Genomic DNA, 22500 nt, shown 5'->3' with positions numbered 1-22500 from the left:
CTAAAAGATTTTTTACTTTTTTTGTGAAAGACCCGTGTCGAAGCAAGTAGAGTCATACGAATTCTTTAAAAAAATTAGATTTTGTGACACCGATCCCTTTGACACCTTATTTTGACAACAATTTTGTCATATTTGGCCTGTAATTAACGAGACTAGGTAACAAACAGACAATGAAAGAACAAAATTGCCAAGTTAAAAAGTGTTTTTTTATTTTGGAAAACAAATGTTTTCAAAGCCATGAAAGCCGTCAACTATCTACTAACATCAGAACATTTTTTCATCTATCTGTCTATGAAAACCATTGAAACCTGGTAATAGTGCAGGAAATTTCACGCGACTAAAAAGACAAAATAAAAACGACAGTTGAAGACGAAATTTAAAATTTCAATTCAATTATTCGAGAAAGTATTGTCGAAGCGGTTAAAAATAGATTCTATATTCTCTAGGATTTTGATATTATCTATTGTGCTTTATTTTGATTGCTAGCGTGATAATGTGAAAAAACTGGAAATCGTCAAAAATGGGCAAATGACTGAAAGTAAAAAATGTGAAATCTAGTAGCATCGAAGCCAGAAACCATAACTTAAGGTGTAAAACCGCAATAAAGGTTAGATTTAAATTTCGTAGGGAGAAGAAAAAGCATTCTTTCATTGCTGACACTAAGCTACGAGTTGAAAAATAAAAGAAAAAAACTGAGGCAAAGATCAATGAGATATTGATTTTTTAAAATTCAATTTTTCGAAAAACGACCATATACTTTCAAATAGTAATCTAGATACAATAATTTGACGCCAATTAGGAAGTGATTTGGACCAATCACTAACGAGCTTTGATTTGGAAAGTTCTGTTATATAATTAATAAATAAAAAAGTCGATTTTTTTATTACAATCCAAATTATTTTTGAACTGTAACTGTCCAAGATTGGTCCAAAATTAGCTCTACTAATAATGTTCTCCCCATAAGAGAACTTAATTTTTCGAATTTAATAGATGTAGATATTTTGTTAGTAAAAATCAAAAATTAAAGCTCTGTTTTTAATAACCAACGAGTAAAGTTAGCAAAAAACGACAAAGTTTTATTTATCGAGCACTCGCAACGGAAGTTGAAGTAGAAATTGCTCCCAACTGAGTCTACGAATATTGCGTTAGTGGTGTTTGGGTGTGCGCTTCCTGCAAATTTAATAGAGTTTTGAAATATTTAGCCAGAATTTTTGACAAAGAAATAAAAGAAAAATAGCCAACAATATTTTTTTGTCTCTAAAAATAAAATCAACAACACTTTCTTAAAAAAATTAACAAATTTCAGCAAAATTAGCAAAATTTTGTTAAAAAATTCCCGAAAATGTGAATAAAATCAACGGATTTCACTCTATTTTCTCAAAAGTTTAAACCTCGATAACTCCCCGTAAAAAAACGAAATTCAAAAAAATCTTTTCAATTCTAATGATACAGTCTCAACTCTCTACGATATGAATATATCGATCGGCCAAAACTGACTGAACAAAAAAACCCATTTGAGTATATAGTTCCTCCCCCCTCAAGAGGGGTCGGAACAACTAACGGAGGTTAAGTAATCCATGGCAACCAAATAAAACATTCAATTTAAAGTGAAGCGACAATGGTTCGATCGGCCAAAAATAATGAACAAAAAATTAAAATTTGAGTTTATATCCCCCCCCCCACTTTGTGGATCGGAAAAACTAATTTGAACTAATAAAACAAGAATTGGGGGTTAGATCAAATCCAAATTATTTTTACCCTATTATTATAACTAATGAGTGTCTATTCACAGACTAAGGTCTTGAGGATGATCTAATCAAAAGGGCACTAAAAGTTGTACAAGTTTCGGTCGCCTCGATGCTAATCAGTGGCCAAAATCACGGTCTGATCTGAGGAGAAAAATAAAAACCTCAGCCAAGGGAGAACCCGAAAGACCTCTATAATATTAGAACATTACCTGCGCTGACTGTGTAAGGTGAGAAGGGGTCTGGGAATGATGTAGTCTCCGCTGCGCTTTCCTCTTTGGTCAAACTCAGGGTGAAATTCCTGGTCGGACGCTTTGGCAGATCCGGAACCCCTCCAAATCCAGAAGAAAAATCTCCTATTGTATTATTGTTATTATGATTTGTGTGATTATAAGCTGTGAAATTGTCAACAAACGGAGGCGCATTATTGCTGAAGTTGTTTTCAAAATTGTTGTTGTTTTGGTTTGTCATTAACTCCCAGTTTGCTCCAGATGTTTTCCGGAGTAAGTCGGCTGCTGGCACTGCTGGGCCTGTAAATGAAATTGGCATTTATGTGTACCAAACAAGCACAAGTTAAATAACACTTCAACGGCCGTTAATCTTCTATAATATTAACAATGGACTTTTAATTCAGTTTCGAACTTTATTAACTTTGAATTTTATTAATGAAATAGATTTTGAGCGGCAGTCCCAAGTTTAAAAATTTCTAACTACTGTTATATCTAACTAATATTGACAAATATTTTGTTCTCTTGTTAGTTTTGACGTAATTTGAACTACAGTAAACTTTTATCAAGTTTGAAATTTTCGACTAACTATCTGAATAGTTATAACCCGGGTCGAGGTTTTTGGGTAAATTTTCGTAAGAAATGCGGTGAATGCGGTGAATTTTCGTAAGAAATGCGGTGATTGCGTTGAATGCGGTGAAAAAAAATAATTCACCGCTTTTCACCGCATTTCTTACAAAAATTCACCACCAAATTCACCGCATTTCTTACAAAAATTCACCGCATAGACTATTATGGCAAAATAATGTAAGAAATGCGGTGAATGCGGTGAATGCGGTGAAAAAAAATAATTCACCGCTTTCTCTCAAGCGGTGAATTATTTTCTCTCACCGCTAGATGCGGTGAAAAAAAATAATTCACCACATTTCACCGCATTTCTTACAAAAATTCACCGCATATGGTTTCCAAAGTTTACTCAATCTGATTTAAATTCACAAGAATTAACAAACAAGTAAGTGACAGTTGGCGCAGTGGAATAAGCATTGGAAGGCATCCAGGAGGTCAGAGGTTCGAACCCGTGTAGGGATGATTCCTTTTCGTAAGAATACTGAGAACGCGGTGAAAAAAAATAATTCACCGCGATTCACCGCATTCACCGCAAAAAGATGTAAGAAATACGCGGTGAAAATTATTTTTTTTCACCGCATTTCACCGCATTTCTTACGAAAATTCACCACCAAACCTCGACCCGGGAAAGATAATTATTCAATTGGTTATTTTGGTAAGAAATGGACAACTGAGGAAAATATATTTATCTTTTTAATGAACAGATGATAATTGAAATATTGCGATAAAAGTTTGATGGCAAGTCAATTTATAAATCGGTAAGTTATTAAAATGAATGAATCTTTGGAGGGAAGTCTAGTTAGTTTATGATAATGTTCAGTCGCAAGGTCAACTGAGCACAAGATCAATAGCTGCCACTGAGAAATTTGAAGCTCATTAGAGTTATACTCAGACTGGTCTCAATTTATTATTAGTAGTGATAATTTGGTTAAATAACTTCCGTTTGTAACTGGATAGTACAAGTAGTATTTCAGGTAAAATGATTAAAAGTCTGCAAAATTTGATAACCTTAGACCCGATTATACAAACGTGACTTCAAGCTTTTTTGTTGTTCTCATTGTTATAAAAACAGAAAAAAAAACACGTTTTGTTGAAAAGAAAACATTTAATCATTTTAAAAAAGTACCTTTGAAAGTAGTAATTCAATATCAGCTCCCTTTTCCATCTTTTAGTGGGAGTAAAACAACAGTAGAACAAACTCAAATCGGTTTGACAAAATGTCCTCTAATTTTCCTTGTTTTCATCTCCCTAAATGCTCACTGTATAATCCTGTACAAAACAAAACATAACTGGTAAAATGGGAACTTAAGATTCCTTAGCGATAAATTTCTCTTTTCAATTCAGAAAAGTCTCCTAAAACAGCTCATTTGTCAGGCTCTGTTTTGACTGCCTTTGATCAATATACTAATCCTAGCAAATAATCAAGTTATCTTTGCATTAATAACGCCGAAATATTAGCTTGCCTGATATCGGAAATTTTCATCATCAAAAAAGAAAGTTTTAAAATTTACCAGTTTTTTCTCAATAAGGATTAACTTACCATTATGTAATTGAAAATTGGCAATAACATAAACTCGCATAAATTAGGAGGGTTTATCGTCTTCAAAACAATGTAAATTGGTTACTGTAGTGTAAAAACGCTCTTAAAGAATTTGAGTGGAATTTTAACCGAGCTGTTCTGAACAAAAATGACGTGTTTTAAGCGACGGAAGAAAAAATGTTTTTTTGGTACCAGCATTTAAAAAGAACGTTGCAAAGTATTAACCATACGTGTACCTGTATTTTTCAACGTTTTAGTATATGTACGTGAATGGTAACGTGTATTGTGCGTACACCTATACGTGCATACATTGTAAATGTATTGTATGTATATTGATTGGCTAATAAACTAAAAGCGCGCGCATCGCATTTGAGAAAAAGTGTTCGCTTTGTTATCTCAAGGTAATTATTACAGGTCGCTTGTCATTCTAATAAAAGTTCGTTTAAGTTTATTGATACACATTTAAAAACAGATTGAGCTTTTAAATATCTTAGTAGTCGCGATAAACAAAGTACGATATCATTTGTTGGCGATACAGACAAGAAATATCGAAAATGTAATTGCACAAATATATCAAGTGGTGGGCTCTCTTTTTGCTAAAACAGATTGTTGGGGTGGAAACCATATTTTCAGATCAAAGGTGGGTTTTGTTGTGGAGTCAAATATGGTTCCCAGCAATTTTAGCTTCCTTAGACAGATGCTACGGCGAATTTCAAATTTATTTCGAATAGCAAGTTTTAAATTATATTGTCCTAAGAAGTATGAGAAACAGTTTTAAAAAATAGCTGGCTACACCCGGAATGAATTTCAAGTCTTGATCAGTACTTCTCCAGTCAAATAAACATCTTGAATAGATAAATCAGTACTGATCACGTCTTATCTAAAGTCTTCAGACGTACGAAGATGTGTCAAAACTTTCCTAAGACTGATTCAGACTTGACAACAGACTTGACAACTCTTGATTTTTGTGCAGTTAGGCAAAGTAGAGTTTTCAGATGAAAAACTTTATATTTAATGTTTTTCAAAATTAGCACAATTCGGTTTATAAAAATATTACGAGAAATTTATTAATCTGGATTGAGCATATACCTACTTCAAATTTCCTATATGTTCTCCCAAAACCGTTTTTCAATGGGCAGAAAAAAGTGTCCATGACTGGTATCTTTGGGTGATATCAGAATTTGTTTTATTCTCTATCGAGTAAACTTTGTGGAAGTTCTCGTGTTGTCTTGTGTTTCTTTTTTGACTTCGGCGAGGTTTTTAGGCAGGCCACTGTGTGTGGCGGCCTTCTTCTTTTGTTAGCAAACGACAACAAACCAACAATAAAAAAGCTCAATGATTGACCGAAGACTTGTCACGTCTCGGCCAAGAGTTGCGCGCTCAAAGTAAAGTTTTTAGCAAAACTTGACTCAAGACTTGCCGAGACTCAAGATTTGATTTAGGACGTGCCAAGTCTAAAATTTGACTTGATCAGAAATCTGATACAGAACATATCCAAGACTTGTAATTTCACTTAATCCGTAATTATTAAGACTCCGGGAACCCAATACACGCCACTAAAATTTTTTTGTTGTTTAGTTTTTTTTTAGATAATTTGACCCTAAGCAAAAAAATGGAAACCACCGATCAACAAGCATCTCTGTTGGCCGGCGGATAGATCTTTATATTTTTCTGAACATTTTTTGGACAGTAATTTAATCAAAAGTTTCAATAGGATTTTTCTTTGCAATTTTCACCTCGAAAACTGCGATAACCTATTGTTGAACAGCGAGCTGAACACTATAAACAAGTAGGTAAACCAGATAAAAATTGCTGTTTAGTTTGGTAATGTTGAGGTACTCTAAGAATTTTTTTTGTGTTTCTTCCGCAAAACACTATGACACTATGACTAGACTAGGAAACTGGTCGTCACACTGAGTCTGAAAATGATCAAATTTATAGAAAAATGATGACAAAAATGCCATCATTTCGGCAATACCAGACTTGTCCACTTGATTCGGCCACCCTGAAACTAGCAGCTATCTGAAAACAAAATAAAAATGGTATTTTCCTTGGAGAAATGGGGAACCCTGCGAGCTGTTAACTTGCTTTTTATCAATTAACCTAGGACGTAACCAAAAAAATGGTCAACTTGGCTCTCCAAAAAAAACAATTGAAAAAATTGATTATAAAAAACCGTCAAGGATTTCACTGCCCATTTTTGTGGTCCTTAAAAATAATTAAATCATTTGAATTTTTGAATCTCGTTGTTTTGCTCTAACATATAGGGAAAAAATTCACGAATTTGAATTATCTTTCCAAACTTAACAGTAAAGAGCTCTCATAGATACCTTTTTAAAACGAAAAGTTAAACATCTCCGATTCCCGAAAACGGCTTCGTAAAAGAGAGATTCAGATTTAAACTGTTAAATTTGTTTTTAAAATGATATATTTTTTCCGCAACATAAACTACCGTCATAATTTTTGACCGCAGTTTTTTTAAAAATGCAACATTTGGAGAGTATTAGAAGATAAGCACTGTTTCATTCCGAGCAAAAAATATGAATGACTTCTCTCTTTTCTTGATGCATTTGTTTATTAGTTTTGGTGTTAGTGTTAAGGTCATAAATGAAACTATAACAGAAAGAGCTACCTTCTATATTAGCTTCAGCAATTCTTGAAATTCATGTTGTCCAACAGTTATTTGATTGTGCTCAATGGAACTTTTGAGTAGTCCATTGATAAAAATCATTTTTTCCCAAAATTAAGAGTAATGATTGTTTCAAATGTTTTCCCATTTTTAATAGTATATGAGAGATTGAATTCACGATTGTGCTGTCTCTCTCCAATTTTATTTCAAAAACGTACACTGACATTTAAGTAGTCTGTTGGTCATAAAATTAAATATGTGGCTGTATTTGAAATTTATTTGGATTACAATGATATGAGCGTTTTTTGGCTGTACATTGTTTAGTATGAAAAACACAAAAAAAATTAACGAAATTTTATCTGTTTTCTTTTTTGGCATTTTTTCATGGGAATCGTCTAAATTGTTATTTATATAATAGCTAGAAATCCGTAAGCTAAAAATGTTGCTGCAAAAAGTGACTTCGGATTTTCTTATCCATTTTATTTTGTGCCAGAATTATCCCGAACGTCAACTTCAACTCTAAAATCGAAAATTTTAATGTGAAAATTGAGTTTTATTTTAATTTGGCGTAGTTCGTTGGCTTTCTGTAAGGATATCATTGATTTCTTGCCTAGCCTGCGTAATTTTTGTCTGGCTCGCTGAACACAATATGTCACTCAGTTGACGAAAAACAAATTCAAAGTCAGAAACGAGAAAAGTCAGTTTTTATGTAATAAGCCATCATTATGCATAATGTATTTCACTTCTTTGCAATTCAAAGATTTATATTGAATTGGTGTGCTGTCTTTTTTATTATGTTTTCTTCTACTGAACTAAGAACATTTTGAACTATGTAATTTTGAGTAGTACATTGCTGTGAAATCAAGTTTTTTTACAAACGAATGAATGATTTCAAATGAAAATCTTAATTGACAAAACAATTTGTGAATAACATGTCCTGTTTATGTTTTGACATTATTATCCCGAACATCAATTGCAAGTCCGAAATTGAAATTTCTATTTGAAAAAATTGTTTTGTTTTAAATTGGCAAAGTTTGTTGTGTTGACGCTAACCTTTCACAACATGCTTAGGAATACACATCAGCATAAAAATTGAGATAGGGACAGCACTTTTGTATTAGTTGCCTATTAGTAATCGTAATAGTCTTAGTTTTTGGTTATCGTTACTAGTACAGTCATAGTCACATCATGTGGAGAAAGAGGGGAAAGTACAAAAACAAAACAACACACAGCTAAAGCAGCCACAGAAAACGGCTTTCTACCTATACATCAACAAAAAAATTGCAAAAAACTGAATTGAGCAGTAAATAACGTTTTACTGTGTCTTGCGTTCAATTTAATCTTGAGCACTAAATTGTTACTGTGTCTTGTATTGAAAGTTGTTCTTGATCAGTATTTTAATTGTTACTGTGTCCTGTATCTACAAATTATTAGAGCTGCTATTCAACTGCTGCGAACCCAGCTTCTGGTAATTCAACTCGTTAGTACAAAAAGCAAAACTAACATCAGTTAAGTTTTAAATAATTTGCATTAACAAATCTTAGACATATAACTTTGTCTTCGATTTGTTTCACGCATCAGATTGAACTGGTATGCATAAAGAGATCTTGTATTGTATGATTTGTAGCAAACTCAGTTCAATGATATCAGAAAAACTAAGATTAGCCGATAGTCAGGAACTGAAAATATAATGCAACGGTAAGAACATAGCGGACATGCAGTTATAAAAGCGCACTGAAAAAACGAAATATCCGGAAAAATTTTGAACCGCTGACACGAACTGGATTGTGTAAAAAATTCCGCACCGGCTACATTGGTCCGCCAACCCGGACAGTGGAAAACAAACTGCTGTCCAATTTAATGAGAAAATTACGAAGGTAAGTTCTCAACAAGGTCTTCAGTAATGAATCAGGCTGCTGCCTAAACTACCTAACAAAGGGACTCGTTCACGGAGTCGCACTAATATGGAGAAACAGATTGAGACCTGCTCAGAACAGCTACTAAACAAAAAAAGAGGGTTACGATATTATAAAGAAGAAGGAACGGCTCAGCAAACTCAGAACACACTATCAACAGATACAAGAGATCGACAACCGATTTTAGCAACTGCTCGTCAAACAGAGTGGTTTGAATTTGTATCACAGAGAACAAGAGAAGTTCTTCAACAGCTTAAATAACGACTGGTTACCAAATATTCATGGACAGTAAAATATGTCAAATCAACTAAGACATTCAAATTTTTCTGCGTCCGAAGCAGAACCACCAGTAAATGATTCATTGCCGACTGATCCAAAATTGTTGTCTCTCAGAAGAAAATGACAACAAAAGCCACAATAAACTAAACACCGTTACTCAAAATGGACAATAAAAAAATCAAGATATGGAGAACATTTTGAAAACAATCTCAGCGAAACAAAGAACTCAAGAAAAAAATGAGGGATTTCGAAAATGAATTTGCAACAAAACTGCAATTCGAATGTACACAATTTGAGAGAAAGATGCGCCTAAGCTGGAAAGACCGATGAAATAATTGGAGATGCAGCATCAGTTTCGGGAAAGAGAGCGAGAACTAAAGCACTACACTGGCGAAGGTTGATTCACGTTCTCATTCATCGAAAGCTCGTGACAAGTCGCCTTTCTATTGGATCGCAAAAAAGATGTCTCGGAGTGGGCCAATACGATGAGCGGAACACTCAACTGGACCATCTTGACCAAATTCCCCTTTTTGATGTCAGCCCTGAACTGAGTGAAGATAGACATTATTCACGATATCTGAACTCTTGGGATCGTTCAGCAAGTGTTGAGGACAGAGAAATTTTGCACAAATAGCTATGCAATGTTGAATAGTTTTGAGAGAAAACTGCTGAGGCGGCCTGATTGGTCCAGCATAATTATGGCAACAGTAGATAAAGGCATAATTCAAGATTTAGAGAAAATGAGCAATTTGAAGACGCTACTATCAGGCAAAGCAAAATCCGCAACCTCGGGAATCGGATATTCTGGACCGCTTTACAGCGCTGCTTGGAGCATACTAGAAACAAAATTCGGAAGACCGCATTTAATTATAGATGTGCAGCTCGAGAGCCTACGAAAAGCAAATAAAGTGAAGCCTCATGACTCAGCCAGCCTGATTCAGTTTTCTGTATTGTCTCAAACTTTGTGATCGTGCTCAAAGAGTACGAACAAATTGGTGATCTGCAATCAAGTTCAACCTTGTATATGGCAGCTTATAAGCTTAAACAGATACTGAATGAGAAATGGTGGTTCTATGTTGATGAAAAGGACGAGGACTGACCGGATCTAATCATATTTAAGAAATGGCTATCAAAGCGGCATTCGTGCATGAAGGATTCTCAGCGTTTAAAGATGAGCGCAAAGAAGAAGACAAGCGCAATACAAAAGGAGAAAAACGATTCTCGAAGAAATCAAATTGCAGTGGCAGTTTCAACGTAAAAGAAACGAAGCCAACGCAAAGCGATCAATGCCCGCTTGCTGATGACACCCATCGTATTTTAAACTGTCCATTATTCAAAAACATGAATGTTAATGATCGATATGTGGCAGTGAGGAGGCAATGCTTATGTTTTGGATGTCTGAGAAAAGGACAAGCAATCAAAGAATATAAAGTCAACGCCTGTGATTAAAAAAAGATATACCAAAAAGTACAACCAATTGCTACACTCAGAAAACCCAACGGACGAGGGTAATCACTCAGTCAATGTAAAATCTGCAACAATAAACCAAAGTAACGAGGTTACCAGCTTTCTTCAGATAGTTCGCGTCTCAATTCAGAGTGGACGCAACCGACTAAACACATATGCGTTCGTCGATAGTGTTTCAACGGTTTTTCAACGATCAAAGCGTTGAAGAGAAATTGCAAGCACAAGGCACCAAAATAACGCTTAACATAGCCGGCATACACGGAACGAATAATCGGAAGACGGAATAGGTTCCTCCTACAATAAATGAACTGCATTCAAAAGTGCACCGGCTTAAGGCGTTTGTACATCCGTCAATTTCACTGGGAAATACAAACTATGACTACAACAAACTGAAACAAAGTTTCAGCCACTTGATTGTAATTCCAAAGAAGCTTCAATTTGATGGAAGTTGGCACCCTTCTCGGTCAAGATTCCTATGAACTACAAAAGGAATTAGGCTTCAAGATAGGAACAATAAGTGAACATGTCGCTGTCCTGACGCAATTAGGATTGGTAGTCAATGAACTCATGAAGGGTGAGAAAGAACAAAATGTTTGTCATTTTGGCCTGCACAGAAGACATGAAAATAGCAAAAAAAAACATTCAATCCCTGTGGGACAAAGAAACCTATGCTACCAAAATAAATGTTCTAAGTCAGTCAAAGAAGGAGCAACAAGCTCAGAAGTTCTTAGAGAACACGACAAAATTTACAGGCAAGTGGTACGAAGTGGGCATACTCTGGAGTGAACCACAACCCAATTTTCTGAACAACTACGACTCAGCCCTAGGTCAGCTCTATTGTGTGGAACAAAAATTTCAATGAGACTCAAACTGGAAAGAAGTGTATCAACAGTCAATTGATATTGATGTTGAAAAGTGATTTGTGAAGATCCTCGGTGAATCGAAAGTCAAAGGAACTTTCGGAAAGGAATGGAATTTGCCACAACCTCCTGTAGTGAACCCAAACAAGCCAGGCAAGGTCAGCCGTGTTTTCAACGCTGCAACAAAATACAAAGTGGTATGCCTGAAAGACATGTTGTTAGCCGGAACTGATCTACTACGCGGATTGATCGGAACAATGTTCCGATTTCGAGAAGAAATCGGCAACAAAAATACTTACATAAAATACATAAAATACATAAATACAGGCACGCTTTTTTTACTACTGTAGCAAGAACAGTTTGCTGAGGAGATGGAGACCCCGAAGACTGAGAAGGAAATTCTAAAAAACAGCAAAATCCTTCGGTTTTCACCATTCATTGACCAGCAAGTACTCATTTGTGCCCGAAGCAGAATAGGTAAAAGTCAATTGATTTTTGAAACAACGCATCCAATACTGGTACATTGGATATGAATTATTTTTGCAAAATGAACACAAGAATATCTATCAGGAAGGCACTGAACATGTCAGAAACATAGTTCACATAAGTTCTGGATCCTACGCATACGAAATGCTTTGAGATCAATCAAAAACCAATGCATTACGTATCGAAATGGAAGATCCCAAACAAAGCCACGATTAATGGCAGATAAACCTAAAGAACGATAAATCGCATCAACGGTGTTGTCGAATGTCGGCGTGGAGAATTTCGGACCACTCAAAGTAAAGTTTGGTCAAAGAGAAGAAAAACGTTGTTGTTGTCTTTTCAGATGCCTTCCTGTGCGCCTTACTGTGCTAGAGATTGTACCAAAGCTGGACACTGATAGTTGTCTTAACGCAATTATGCATTTCATTGCTCGAAGAGGCAAACCAGTAGAAATTATTAGCGATATTTGGTCAAAATTTGTTGGAGCCGAAATATTTGGGTCAAAATTTGTTGGAGCCGAAATAAACTTGTCAGAGTACATATCAGTATGGAACAAGGAGCGAATTGAAGAACATTTGACTCAACAAAGAATCATATGGAAGTTCAACCCACATGCTGAAAGACTGGTCAAAAGTTGCAAGAATGCAATATACGCAGGGTTCGGCAATCGATCAGTCACTGAGGATGTTCTGTCAACCACGATGTGTCTTGTTGAGCAAGCGCTGAATGCTTGACCGCTGACGCCGGTCAGTTCTGATGCCACCGATTTAGAAGCTATTACTCCAAATCCATTTTTGCTTGGCAGCGAGAACTTTTGTCTACCCTATCTATCAGGTGCCGAGCAATTTGTTGATCACAGAAAACTCTTTCGACAAACACAAATTTACGCAGACGGCATCTGGGACAGATTCCTTAAAGAGTACTTGCCAGCGCTGAACAGTCGAAAGAAAAGTCAGTCCCCAACAGACAGAAGTCATCAACAAGATAATTTTGTGTGGGTAATGGAAAATAGTGAAATTAGTAAAAAAAAAACTTGGCTGATTTAAAGAAACAATCAGAGGTTCTGAAGAAGCAATTCGATCGGCAACGGTTCAAACAAAGAACGGAGTTTACAGGAGGCCTGTTGTGAAGCTCGCTCCTGTGCTACCAAAGACAAAGATGTTTTCACGAAGGAAAATAGGGCCGGCGATGTTGACGCTTAGCTTTCACAAAATGCTGAGATAGGGGGGAAATTTTTGTTTTACTTGTCTATTTATCATCGTTATAGTCCCAGTTTTAGATATAGTTACTAGTTATTGTTAATGTGTCTTGTATTGAAAGTTGTTCCTGAGCATTATATTATTTGTTGCTGTGTCTTGTATCTACAACCCCCGCTAAAACCCCCGCTTCTGGTATTTCAACTCGTAAGTACAATAGCAAAACCAACAACAGTAAAAGCTTAAATGTTTTGAATAAACAGGTCTTAGATTTATATCTTTGGTCTTCGATTTTTTTCACGTATCGGAATGAACTGGTATACATAAAGAGTTCCCGTATTGTATGATCTGTAGAAAAGCCATTCCCATTTGATATCAGAAAAGCTGAGATTAGCCGTTAGTCAGGAACTGAAAATATAATGCAACGGTAAGAACATTGCGGATATACAGTTATAAAAGCGTACTGCAAAAGCGAAATATCCAGACAGATTTTGAACCGCTGATATGAACTGGCTAGTGCAGAACATTCCCCGTATTATGTTTTTTTATATACTCGGGCACAGAAGTTGATCTAATTAAAGCAATTAATAGCTACCACTTGTGAGAATATATAGCGCTGAGAAATTATGATTACCCTAAAACAATTGTTCTATAACATTAACAATTAGACTCGGTAATGTGCGTACGCATATAATGTTCCGACCCCCACTCATCACATATTTGACTTAATTGGCCACAAAATGATGAAGAGAAAGAAAACTTTCAACACATACATATCGTTCAGTAAACAACCAATGGAATACAATAATGCCACGCTAGAGGGCCAATGAAAGTTGTTGATAATAGGACTACTAAAAAAAACAATAAGAAAAATCAAACAACAAAGGTTTTTTGACAAAAACTCGATGTCTATAATAAAAATAAATCATAAGATTGAAGTAATCAATCCCGCATCAGAGAAAATCTAAACAAAAAAGTTTCACCTATGTTTTATTAAAATAAGTATGGATCTGTCCTCAAAGGGACTAGTTGGCAGGTCGACAAAAAGAGCAAAGAGGTGCGAAGTTCAAAAAACGTTTCTTTTTTGAAAACAATTAATTTCAGTTTTTATGTCATTAGATATCAACTGAAATCACTCAAATGTTCATTTACATCTCCAAGGGAAGCAACTGAGACCTGTCATTATCCCTTTTCCCTTTGCACAAAATTTGCAAGCCATTGGGGTTTACGATTATGGTCATAAATTAAAAGGAAAACAAAAATCCTTTAAAACTTACAAATAACTAAAATCTCAAACACTTTACAAAATCTCGTAATAACTCTAGTAAGAAAGCCGAAAAAAAATGTTTGAAGCTAAACCGTTATGCAGAATAAAATATAGCTAAATGAAACGAGTTGTGACCTGTGTTTATAGAAGCTGAGCTACAAATTGATCAAAAAACTTTCAAAAAAAGACGAAGCTCAAAAACATAAATATGTTTTTGAAAACAATTTTTTTCATTATTATTTTTATTATTATTATTATTATTATTAATATTATTATTATTATTATTATTATTGTTATTATTATTATTATTATTATTATTATTATTATTATAATTATTATTATTATTATTATTATTATTATTATTATTATTATTATTATTATTATTATTATTATTATTTTTATTATTATTATTATTATTATTATTATTATTATTATTATAATTATTATTATTATTATTATTATTATTATTATTATTATTTTTATTATTATTATTATTATTATTATGGAAAAATAAATAATTTATTGTAATTGTGTTTAATATAAAAGATGAAGTAATAAATAACTCACAAAACAAGAACCTCCCCAGTCGTTAACAAATGGTTATCTTGCAAGATCTTGCAAGATTCTGGCAAAATCTTGCAAGACGATACATCGTCTTGCAAGATTTTCTTCCAAAATCTTGCAAAATCTTGCAAGATAAACCTTTGTCTATCAAGAATTTTTCAAAATAACCATTCATCTTGCAAATATGCAAATAAAATGAACATGATCGAACAAGATCAAAATGAGACGCTTCCCATCAATTTTTTTTACATTGTGATACATCGTTACAACCAAAAGAGCATCAACTTTGTTTTTTTCCGCTCAAACTAAAAATTGAATCAATTTAGAAAAAGAAAGTAAAGTGTTTTCAATAGTAGCAAAACAAGAAATTTGAAGCACGAATTAATGTAAATAAAAGAGAGTGACCAGTATTAAAACACCGGCTGTAATAAATTACAGATATCTGATATAAATTTTGCTTCAAATGATCTTTGAAAACTCCTTCCACTATATTTTGGTAATAGTTTGCGCTAAATGAAAGATAATGCGTCTAAAACAACCAATGATAGCAGAGCTCGATAGGATCGAACTTGCAAGAAACTTGCAAGATAACCATTTTCTTGCAAGATCGTGCAAGATAACCATTTTTCGCAAGAATCTTGGAAGATCTTGCAAGAAAACCATCTGGTCTTGACTAGGGCTATGCCTATCATGCAACAATTTGCATAAAAATTTGCGTAAAAACGCCTATTGATTGCTGTAAGTCGACATATGACAACAATGAAAGAAATCGCAAGAAACTTTCAGATCCTTTAAAGTTTTTACAATTAGACAAAAATCTTATTAGATAGGTGTCCTAAAATTCGGTTATAATAGTAAACCATGTGCATGGTGTAGCCAGAACTGAATGGGTCTAGTTCAGCCGAAACTTTTTTCAACTATATTTATATATATATATATATATATATATATATATATATATTTATATATATATATATATATGTGTGTTTTTGTGTGTGTGTGTCTGTGCATTTCAAAGCGCAAATAATATACTATTATGTTTTTTATATATTCGGGCACAGAAGTTGATCCAATTAAAGCAATTAATAGCTACCACTTGTGAGAATATATAGCGCTGAGAAATTATGATTACCCTAAAACAATTGTTCTATAACATTAACAAGTAGACTCGGTAATGTGCGTACGCATATAATGTTCCGACCCCCACTCATCACATATTTGACTTAATTGGCCACAAAATGATGAAGAGAAAGAAAACTTTCAACACATACATATCGTTCAGTAAACAACCAATGGAATACAATAATGCCACGCTAGAGGGCCAATCAAAGTTGTTGATAATAGGACTACTAAAAAAGTCAATGAAAAAAAAATCAAACAACAAACGTTTTTTTGACAAAAACTCGATGTCTATAATAAAAAGAAATCATAACAAAAACAATCTCGCATCAGAGAAAATCCAAACAAAAAAATTTCACCTATGTTTTATTAAAATAAGTGTGGATCTGTCCTCAAAGGGACTAGTTGACAGGTCGACAAAAAGAGCAAAGAGGCGCGAAGTTCAAAAAAACGTTTGTTTTTTGAAAACAATTAATTTCAGTTATTTATGTCATTAGATATCAACTGAAATCACGCAAATGTTCATTTACATCTCCAAGGGAAGCAACTGAGACCTGTCATTATCCCTTTTCCCTTTGCACAAAATTTGCAAGCCGTTGGGGTTTACGATTATTGTCATCAATTAAAAGGAAAACAAAAACCCTTTAAAACTTAACAATAACTAAAATCTCAAACACTTTACGAAATCTCGTAATAACTCTAGTAAGAAAGCCGAAAAAAATATTTGAAGCTAAACCGTTATGCAGAATAAAATATAGCTCACTGAAACGAGTTGTGACCTGTGTTTATAGAAGCTGAGCTACAAATTGATCAAAAAAACTATTAAAAAAAGACGAAGCTCAAAAACATAAATATGTTTTTGAAAACAATTTTTTTCAAATATCATAACAGACTTAAGATTTCAATAAAAAGCGATGGATTCAGATGCAATACCCGAGGAAGCCAATTGGGCTTGTTAAAAATGATACTAAGTCACGACCCCACAAAATAATATTAAATACGTGAAGAAGCCAAAACTTCAAACAATTTTTTGACATCACACTGTTCATGGCACTATAATTATAAGATGTTAACTGCAAGAACCTTATGTTATCTTTTTCTCTTTATCTTTACATCGACTAGTCTTCCTTATAGAGGGACTACGTAGATATGACAAAAAGACAGCCAAAAAATTGAACAGTTTATAAATCTCGAAAACTTACGAAACTAAATGGTCAAAGCAATAAGTCACAACGCACAAACAATCGCAAAAAAATGTTTGAATCGACAAAAGTCATTTAGGCTTCTAAGCATCTTTTTGTGAAAAATTTTGTCTTTTCTTAAATTTCATGAACTCAAGTCAAGATTATGTGTTTCAGCTTTGGTTTTGAAGACAATAAGATCTGTCATCTAGAAACTGAATTGAATCTTTTGTATTTTTTGCAAACTTCTAAATTTTTATGTCAGTTTATCAATTAATTTTTGCCTTCGATTTCGAAATTTTCTAGACTGGCCTCCTGAAAATTTTGATCAATAACTATTGTGTTCAACACAATTATCCTGAGAGTGTTTAGGTTTTACTATAATTTTGTGAAACTATGTTTGTCATTTGTTTCGTAAATTTTCTTTGTTTTTCGCTGTTTAAATAGTGGAACCGATTTTCATTCAGTTCTTTGGATTGTTTTTTGGGACTTTTTTTGCTAGCTGAGTATCTTATTCAAAATTCCTTACCTCGGTTCTTTTGTTTTCTCTGGTTTTAGCAACTAATTTGATGAACAGACCTGATGTGCAAACGAATTTCATCAACCTGCTGTGTTTGGTACATCATTGAAGAACATATCAAAAAAGTATTCAATATTGACGTGAACGTCTCCGTTTCTATTTGTAACCACCTTTGGACTCCCAATTATTGCATAATCAACAAAATTAAGAGCAAAAAATATAAACAGAAGGTAGGGTATAATAAGTTTCTTTCCTACAAAATTTCTGCTTTCGTCAGCTGGTTAACCATTTTTTGGCAAATATTAAAAAAAACAGTGCTTACATGAGAGCTACTATAGAGAAAATGCTAGTGCAGCAATTAATTCTATCGTTGATTCGGAAGAACAAAGACCGTTTAAAAGAGTGCTTTTGACGAGCCCAAAAGAAACTCGGTCAGGAAAAAGAATAATCAAGGTTAAAAAGAGATTTGTTTTCCCTTTATTGTAGTCAACTCAGTCTAATGTTGGTATTTAACAGAGGTCAAAAGATATCTTTAACAGGCTTTGATACTATACCTTATTTCAAGGTCACTAATTGATTTAGGCTCCAATAAAACGAGGGGGTGTGTACATACAATTTACACTCAAATGGTTTTCCATTAGCCCATTATTAGCAACTTATATGCTCTCCTGGAGAACGTTCAAAGCGCTTTAGTGTAGCAAATATTGGGATCTTTTATATTTTGGGCAATGTGAGTTGCAAACGGTTTAAAATATCTAACCCACACCGAAATAGCTAGTGTGACAAAACTAAATCATGTTAAAGGCCTCTGATTAAAAGTTTGGTTTCATGTTCAATAATTCGATCAAACATTTTCTTAAAATTGAAACTGATGATCATGATGATGGCAATGATGATGGTGGTAATCCTAATAACGGTGGTGATAATAATATTGACAATAATCACAATAATAATACTATAATAATAATAATAATAATAATAATAATAATAATAATAATAATAATAATAATAATAAAAATAATAATAATAATAATAAAAAATAATAATAATAATAATAATAATAATAATATTGAAAAAAAAATAATTTATTATTATTGTGTTTATTATAAAAGATGAAGTAATAATTCACAAAACAAGAACCTTTGCCTATCATGCAACAATTTGCATAAAAATTTGCGTAAAAACGCCTATTGATTGCTGCAAGTCGACATATGACCACCCTGAAAGAAATCGCAAGAAACTTTCACACCCTTTAAAGTTTTTACAATTAGACAAAAGATCTTATTAGATATGTGTCCAAAAATTCGGTTATAATAGTAAACCACGGGCATTGTGTAGCCAGTACTGAATGGGTTTAGTTCAGCCGAAACTTTTTGCACTATATATATATATATATATATATATGTGTGTGTGTGTGTGTGTGTGTGTGTGTGTTTGTGTGTGTGTGTGTTTGTGTGTGTGCGTGTGTGTGTGTGTGTGTATGTGTGTGTGTGTGTGTGCATTTAGAAGTGCAGATAATATACTATTATGTTTTTTATATATTCGGGCACAGAAGCTGATCCAATTTTTTTAAATTTCTAGCTACCACTTGTAAAAATATATTGCACTGAGAAACTATGATTACCCTAGAACAATTGTTCTATTACAATAACAGGGAGGTAATGTGCGTACGCATATAATGTTCCGACCCCCGCTTATCACATATTTGACTTAGTTGGCCACAAAATGATGAAGAGAAAGAAAAACTTTCAAAACATACATATCGTTCAATAAACAACCAGTGGAATACAATAATGCCACGCTAGAGGGCCGATGAAAGTTGTTCATGATAGGACTACTAAAAGAACAATAAGAAAAATCAAACAACGAACAATATTTTGACAAAAACTCGATGTCTATAATAAAAAGAAATCATAAGAAAAACAACCTCGCATCAGAGAAAATCTAAACAAAACAATTTCACCTATATTTCATAAAAAAAAGTATGGATCTGTCCTCAAAGTGACTAGTTTACAGGTCAACAAAAAGAGCAAAGAGGTGCGAAGTTCAAAAATACGCTTATTTTTTTGAAAACAATTAATTTCAGTTATTAATATCATTAGATATCAACTGAAATCATTCAAATGTTCGTTTACATCTCCAAGGTAAGCAACTGGGACCTGTCATTATCCTTTTTCCTTTTGCGCAAAATTTGCAAGCCATGGGGATTTACGATTATGGTTTTAAATTAAAAGGAAAACGAAAATCCTTTAAAACGTACAAATAACTAAAATCTCAAACACTTTATAAAATCTCGTAGTAACTCTAGTAATAAAGCCGAGAAAAAAATGGTTGAAGTTAAAACAGTTATACAGAATAAATTATAGCGCACTGGAAACGAGTTGTGACCTGTGTTTATAGACACTGAGCTACAAATCGATAGAAAAACTATTTTAAAAAAGACGAATCTCGAAAACAATTATTTTCAAAAATCATAAAAGACATAAGATTTCAATAAACAGCGATGAATTAAGATGCAATACCCCAGGAAGCAATTGAGCTTGTTAAAACTGAGACTATTTCACGACCCCACAAAATAACAACAAATACGTAAAGAAACCAAGACTTCAAACAATTTTATGACGTCACACTGTTCATGGCACTATAAATATAAGATGTTAACTGCAAGAAAATTATGCCATCTTTGTCTCCTTATCTTAACATCAACGAGTCTTCCTTATAGAGGGACTGCGTAGATATGACAAAAAGAAAGCCAAAAAATTGAACAGTATATAAATCTCGAAAACTTCTTACGAAACTAAATGGTCAAAGCAATCAGTCACAACGCACAAACAATCGCAAAGAAATGTTTGAATCAACAAAAGTAATAGAGGCTTCTAACGATTGAGTTACATGGTGACAAAAATACAAAGCAAAAAAAAGTCAGTTGAAATAAAAAATTTCTTTTCTTTGAATTTTAACTTGAAAGTTATTAATACAAACAGTTAAAAACTGAAATCTTTAACTCAATTGAGGTATAGCTCCTGCAGAAACAAATGAGACCTGTAAATCTCAGATATATGGCGTACAACAACAAAAAATCGGACAAACATAAGCAAACACAAAAAAATGCAGAAAGTTTTGCGAGATAACTCTGTCCCAGCCCAAAAAGCAAAAACTATTCAACAAACACAGTTAACATATAATGGTACGCCCCTTTGTGCCAAAATTGTGCAATTTCTCTACTATGATTTCCTTCAATTGTACTTGTCAATAATGTGATAATTTGACAAGGAAACAAAGGAACTCAAAAAATATGCAATTATGCTCAAAAATGAAAAAAATTGAAAACGCGTAATATCAAAACCAAGAAACCATTAGTTGAATACAAAACCGTTACCGGCATTAATTTTTAACTCATAATATTGGCATAATACCGGCATAATCGATTTTGGGTTTTGCTTGTTTTTACTGAAATTGCGCCCGAAGTTGAGAGAAATAAGATAAAACAGTGGCAAGGTCAAAAATTCACCGATATTTCTATAAAACAAATATATTCAAAGTCATAAAAGACCTTGGATAACAATTGTCAAGTTTGAATTGTTCCTCTAAAAAACTAAGTGGACCCTTGATTTTGGACACTAAGTCATTGGGCTACAAAAAATTTAACAAAAGAAAGCAAAACTCAAAATGTCCGTAAAATTTTTACGAAAACGATTGGTCAGAGCCATAAAATCCATAAGCTTAACTCTGAAACAATAATATAATCTTGTTGGGCCTTGTTTGTGGGAAAAAATCTGTTATTAATTGGGCACTGCTTTTCAATTCTTGACAGTAATTTACAAAAACATAGCAGAAATATTTTGGAAAAAAGTTCGCGCCTGATTAAAATCTAGTTATTTTTTATCGTAGGAATCCATGGTGATATCAAGATCAACTACAATTTTCTTGCGTGTCTAACAAAACACTCATTTGTTCAAAGGGTTGCAAAATAGATTTATTTTCAAACTGAATTTTTCAATTTGCCAAAAAAATAATGCATTTTGTTCGATTGTCGAATTTAAATTTGCAAAAAACTGGCAAAATAATAATTCCAGAATACCCATAAAGCCAGCGGAAGTACAACTAGCTTTTTTTGAGCTTACAAAAAATATGGGTTCAGATTTCAGATGTCTATTTTTGGCGAATTTAAATTAAGTGATCTAAAAAAAGCAAATTTGGTGACATTTTTGAAAAAATCTGTGTTTTCAAAAAACTTTCATGAATTCTAGCCAAAAAACTCTTATCGAACAATTTAGCAGCCCTCCTCTATCTTTAGAGATAATTTTAGAGATAAAATCAATTACACTATGTTGAACAATTTTAACATAGGTTAACAAAAATGACGAAAATTTGATCAAAAATACTGAAAATGTGAAGTAAAACAGCTGAATTACGTCTAATATTCACAAAACTTTGAATTTCGATAACTCCTTATAAAAAACAAGGAAAATGCAAAAATCTCTTTAATTCCATATTCTACGCTGGACGGGTTTTCTAATAATTCTACTCACAACTCTCTACGATGATTAAATCGATCGACCAAAACTGTCTGAACAAAAAAACCCGTTTGAGTATATAGTTCCTCCTCCACTAATGTGGGTCGGAACAAAAACTATTCTATTCAGCTAATGAAAATATCATAAATTGGTAATTTCCAGTGATTTTATGGTTTTGTTGAATCCTAATCAACTCATAGAAAACTTTCAAAATAAACAGATAGGCGTGTAAATCCGGTTAAGATAGAAAATAATCAATCATATCATATATTTTTATATACATATAAATATTTATATATAAATGTACATATATATATATATATAATAAATAATATATATCAAATATATATCAAATGTATA

The 22500-nt window shown here is 33.2% G+C and overlaps 1 protein-coding gene across 4 annotated transcripts in view; it reads right to left on the bottom strand.

Moving 5' to 3' along the window:
* Positions 1-22500, bottom strand: part of LOC142336333 (uncharacterized) — a 41501-nt gene that overhangs the window by 18068 nt on the left and 933 nt on the right. The window contains exons 2-3 of one of the 4 annotated variants that reach the window (XM_075385089.1): positions 3216-3607; positions 1958-2560 (exon numbers count right to left, since the gene is read on the bottom strand). In XM_075385089.1, coding sequence (XP_075241204.1) covers positions 1958-2294 — 337 coding nt within the window. In that variant the 5' untranslated portion in view covers positions 2295-2560; positions 3216-3607. Of the gene's footprint in view, positions 1-1957; positions 2561-3215; positions 3608-3725; positions 3773-4139; positions 4389-22500 lie in introns of those variants that run through there. The other 3 variants (XM_075385088.1, XM_075385090.1, XM_075385087.1) reach the window with 3 other exon arrangements.

The sequence above is a fragment of the Convolutriloba macropyga genome, chromosome 3 (genome assembly GCF_964194025.1).
Source record: "Convolutriloba macropyga chromosome 3, txConMacr16.3, whole genome shotgun sequence".
Lineage (NCBI taxonomy): Eukaryota > Metazoa > Xenacoelomorpha > Acoela > Convolutidae > Convolutriloba > Convolutriloba macropyga.
Note: the sequence above shows the minus strand (reverse complement) of the source record. Positions and strands in the feature narration are given on the sequence as shown.